At 37.2% G+C, this 5,163-nt stretch overlaps 1 protein-coding gene across 1 annotated transcript; it reads right to left on the reverse strand.

Moving 5' to 3' along the window:
• Window positions 1–2,590: 2,590 nt before the first annotated feature.
• Window positions 2,591–4,660, reverse strand: LOC141713148 (cytochrome P450 CYP736A12-like). The gene is made up of 2 exons (XM_074516436.1): window positions 3,912–4,660; window positions 2,591–3,631 (listed from the first exon to the last, which is right to left on the reverse strand). Exons 1-2 carry the CDS (start codon window positions 4,584–4,586, stop codon window positions 2,804–2,806), a joined length of 1,503 nt encoding a protein of 500 aa, XP_074372537.1. The 5' UTR covers window positions 4,587–4,660; the 3' UTR covers window positions 2,591–2,803.
• Window positions 4,661–5,163: the final 503 nt, after the last annotated feature.

The raw sequence follows: 5,163 nt of genomic DNA on the forward strand, positions 1-5,163 counted from the left end.
GGGCTGCATGCAAAAGGAGTTTTATATATGTCAGAAAACCTAAACGTAAGGAGTCCCAAAAACCCGTTTTGGAGCACAGAGAAATACCTTTGGCTCTACGACGTCTGGCGTTGCGTTGCTGAGCGGCTAACCGCCTAGACTCCGCCACTTCCTCTGTAACAACAACCCTGGGGCGACCCCGCTTTCTTGATATGGTGTCCATGACTTCCGAGGAGAGAAAAAACCTGAGAGAGTTGCTTGCACGGGGGATTGGTTGAGGGAGGGACAACGATAGGCGGAGGAGGCAAGGGAAGTGACATCCATAGGCTTTGAAACACAATATTGCAGATACTGGAGGGAATAAGCCGGGGTGGTGAAGAGTTTTTTTACTCGAAGACATAAGTTTTTTTACTGGAAGGCATTAAGGTAAATTTACATTAAATAAAATTTTTCCTTAAAAACTGCATGTTCCAGTATTATAAAGATAATAGATGTATAAAGTTGGATCATGATATTCAAATGGTTCATAGATTGGTGAATTTTGAGTCCGAGTAGGGTTTAAAAGAAATTACCATAGCAACCTAGTTGGATGATTGCGATGTGAAATTAGATGATGTATTAGCTTCTGAGTTGTGGCCTATGATAACAATAATAAGAGTAACCAACTATATAAATTATGGAAAACTACTCCATTACATAAACCATAGAAAAAATGGACACAACCATTGGGTAAATTTTACACAGGATGTAGGCCATCGCTAGCAACAATCGTGTGTTTATTTTAAGTCATCGTGCACTTTGAAATCAAAATGCGGTAAATATACTCTTGGCATTAATGTGCTTGCTACTGGTTAGAACCTTTGGCAATGCAAATGCCACAGCTTTTGGTTTTGATTTGCTTATTAAATATTAGAAAATAAAGCAATCTGTAACATCCCGCACTTCCGGACTATTAATTCTAAATCGAATTAATACAGAATACAATTTATTGATATAAACTTCTATCACAGAGGTGACTACTACAAAACCGCAACTAACGGAAGTCCAAAAGTCAATTTACTCCAATTTTAAGTCCTCGAACTCCAATATTATCCAACTCGAACTCTTAGGAGAAACCTAAAATTGTAAGTTTTGAGCTATACAGCCCAATAAGAAAACAATCGATCCAACTAGCAGGCCAAGTAACACATACACATATAACAAAATACGATAAACTATACGATATACGAAACACACACTTTCGATAAACTTTCATATTCTTATTTTTATTCGATATACACAATACACATAACATATAAACAACAATAATTCAAAATCAATAACTCATGCCACGACCACTATAAACCAGTGATAACGATCCTAAATTTTCTGAAAACTGTCACTACAATCCGGTGACTGCGGTCCTAAGTTCTTATTCGATATTTTCACAAACCATGGCACAAATCAGAGATCCAAAATTATCGTCTAGACACCACAAAGATACAACAATACATATACTATAACGCATAATACTTTCAAATATATCATCACTTAGCCCATGTTTTGATAATCAAATATACACGCATAATAAACAATTTTGAAAACACTAATAAAATCGATCGAAAACTTACCTCAAACTTGACCAGATCTGAATTTACTCATTTTGACCCTCTAAACGACGTTTTCTTGGAAAATATGAAACACGAAAGTTGTAGAGAACGAAAACACCTTTCCGAAACGTTCAGGATCACTAAATTCTGATGTACGATGAATTTTCTACGAATTTTACAAGACTGCTGAATTTTATGAATAAAGTCTACGAATTTTAATGATTAAAACGAGGAAGACCAATATGGTGTATTTATAACATTACAAAACCTTATTTCTTAACCTACAACTTATCCATATTAGAATCTGATCCAAATTTTTAGGCCTATAAATCTAATTTAATTTTAAATCATAATCCTTCTCTAATTTTAATCTCTTTTTTCTTCTACTATTCTATTATTAATCGAATTCTAAAAATTACGGGATATTACACGATCTATGCAAGTGCTGAGAAAACAAACCCGAAGTAAATGATGACTTATAATTCCAACACATAAGAACCAAGAGACTCTGACGAAAAGGAGAACCTGATGTAACCTTACTATTGAACTCATCAGGCAGAAAGAATGCAGGCAAAGTTGAAATGAGATATCCAGTGGATGAAAGCTTCAAGGCTCGTTTCGTAGAAGAAGGTAAACCTATCTTGAAGCTGAAGAACAGAGTGCTTGCAATATACACTGTGTCTGTGTGCTGGATTCTTTCTCAAACGAGATGTTTTAAAGCATACAATTTCTTTCCCCCTCGTATCTTTATAATATTAAAAAGAAAATTGCATTCAGTTTTCCAATTCATCTCCGCATACCCATTTAGGGGCAATTATTGCGTCTCATTATTGTTCTTAATGAAAGCTTCTATTTTTAAAAAAAAACAGCAATAATATATGTACTGATCCTTTGGATTAAAACAGCAATAATACATGTATTGATCCTTTACTTTTAATTCATGAGCTGATTATCTATTTTCTTATCAACTTCCTTTTAGTCTGCAACTAAATTTAAACCTTCAATACTATGTCCACAATAAATCTCAATAATTTGCAAGCTCCGATTCCATGAAGACAATCATTGATAAAAGTTATTAACAGTAGCAAACAAAGTACAACGACCTTACTTGTGTACTGAAGTAGTACACTGTCTCCTAAAGCAGCACCCTGTCTGCATAACAATTTTACAAATCACCATCTCAGCAAAAAGTCTAGAAAACAAATGGCAACCACATATCTCCATCGGTGTGGAACTTAAGTTTGGCGAAAATTTGGTATGGCCAGAAGATGCTTTGCTCTTGGCAACGACAAACCAAAAGTTTCATCCATATCTAACTCATCAGGTGACATGCCAAAAGGTAGCTTCCAATCGAAACTGTGTACCAACTGTGCTACCACCAATTTAATGTTTATTAGGCCTAGGTGTATACCTGGACAACCTCTTCGGCCTGAACCAAACGGTATCAGCTGAAAACTTTTTCCCTGAAGATCTATGTTGCTACCCATAAATCTCTCAGGAAGAAATTCTTCCACATTTTCTAACCAAATATTGGGATCTCGTCCAAGGCCCCAATTATTAATGATCAGACGTGAATTTTTCTTTATGTAATAACCGTCTATCACGATGTCCTCCATTGACTCATGAGGAACTAACAGCGGTGCCACTGGATGCAGTCTCATGTTTTCTTTGACTATCAGATCAAGGTAGTGAAGTTTTGACAAATGTGATTCTTCCACATATTCACAATCTACTACGACATTTCTAATTTCTTCTTGAAGTACTTTCATCACCCTCTGATGTCGTATGAGTTCTGACATGATCCATTCGATTGCAGTTTGGGAGGTATCAATGGCTCCAAATATCATATCCAAAATAATCGCTTTGATATTTGATCGACCAATGGTCTGCGCTAATTGCTGATGAGTACTTTTAGGATTGTTTTTCACTGCTAGAATTACATCAACAAAATCTCTGTCAAGCTTTATATGGTCATTTCCAGCATATTGTTCATGATCATCAATGATTGTTTCCAAGATTTTGTCAACTGCCTTGCTAGCAACTTTAAATCTTCGAGTTAGTCCCTGACCAAAAGATAGAATTAAATACAAATCTATTTTTTTTAGTCAAAAAATTTAAGAAACTGTTAATATCTAAATACGTTTTAATTGTAGATTTCATTTGTGAATTTTTAACGGACCTAAATATTATAACAGCAATTTTTTTTATTAATGTAATGCCGCTCCATTCTTGTGTTATTAAAAGATGTGTATTCTTGGAATCAAGCAATTAACCTATAATATTATAGATACTTGTCAAGTTTAATCCAAATTACTAATAAACTACAGATTTATAACTTAATACCTGGAGATCAAGTGCCCCTAAAACTGGAACATAATCAGCAATGTTGAAGGCTCCCACAATCTCTCCCAACTCGTGTATTATCTCGCTCAAGTCAAACCTATCATCCCTGCTCTTCCCAAACAACATTCTACAAGTCATGTCTTCTATCAGCCGCGCCACCTTCTCGCTAACATCCACAATCTCACCTTTCCGCGCTGCATCTTTAAGGGACTCCACCAGCAAGCCGAGCTCCTCCCTTCTCAGCCTGGACATAGAGTCGATTTTCGCAACGCTGAGCAGCTCCATTGTGCAAAACTTCCTGACGTTCCGCCAGTACACACCATACTTGGCAAAAGCAATGCCTTTGTTGCCATACGATAAGTACTCCGCAGCCTGAGACTTAGGACGGCTAGCAAAAACCGTGTCGTGAGTCTTGACGAAGAGCTCAGCAGCAGCTGGAGACGAGACTATTATAGTAGGGACGGAGCCGAGGCGGATGGACATTATGGGACCATATTTTTGTGACAGCTTGTAGAGATTGCGGTAGGGAAGTTTTCCTAACATGTGGAGGTGACCGATAACCGGTAAACCTATGGGACCGGGCGGAGGCCTGCGGCCGTGATGCCGAACTCGATGGATGAACCACCATAAGGCTCCTACAATCACGGAAAGTATGGCAAAATCTGTGGGAGACATTTTAAAGAGTTCGAAAGTGTACTTCTTCTTCTTTCTTTTTTTTTTATCAAAGTCAAAGAGAGGTAGTTTGGTTATAAATGGGATTTCAATATATTAGGATCCCATGCCAATTAAAGTTGCATGACAATGATGTATCAGCCATCATCATTAACGAAATCCAAATACAAATTGTGTAGATATTATTTGATGGACGGTGGTTCAAATTTCATTTCAAGTCTGGACCACACACTATAAGAAAACAAAACAAAACCGACCGTCAAAAACGGTCGGTTAAGAGGCAACACAGTCGGTTAAAATAGTCATAACCGACCACAGGGCATGGTCGGTTTTAACCTGGTCGGTTATGACTTTTGGTCGGGTTTAATTCTCATAACCGATCAACATAGTGGTCGGTTAAGTGCCTGGGCATTTTATTCAAGTGTGGGGTCAATGTGTACATGTGTGCACACGTGTTGTCACGTCACTTAGTCATAACCGACCGTAGGTGGTCGGTTATGTCTATTTTTAAAAAGTTGGCTGGAACTCGTAATCGACCGTGGTCAAAGTGTGCAAATCGGTTGGTTTTATTTTAGAAGCT

The sequence above is a fragment of the Apium graveolens genome, chromosome 3, assembly GCF_009905375.1.
Source record: "Apium graveolens cultivar Ventura chromosome 3, ASM990537v1, whole genome shotgun sequence".
Classification (NCBI taxonomy): domain Eukaryota; kingdom Viridiplantae; phylum Streptophyta; class Magnoliopsida; order Apiales; family Apiaceae; genus Apium; species Apium graveolens.

Bases quoted from the DNA above. Each gene is read 5' to 3' on its own strand.
- LOC141713148 (XM_074516436.1), bottom strand. From the start codon at position 4,586: ATGTCTCCCACAGATTTTGCCATACTTTCCGTGATTGTAGGAGCCTTA. The intron at 3,632-3,911 runs GTATTAAGTTAT...TCTTTTGGTCAG, and splicing joins TAGGGGCACTTGATCTCCAG to GGACTAACTCGAAGATTTAA.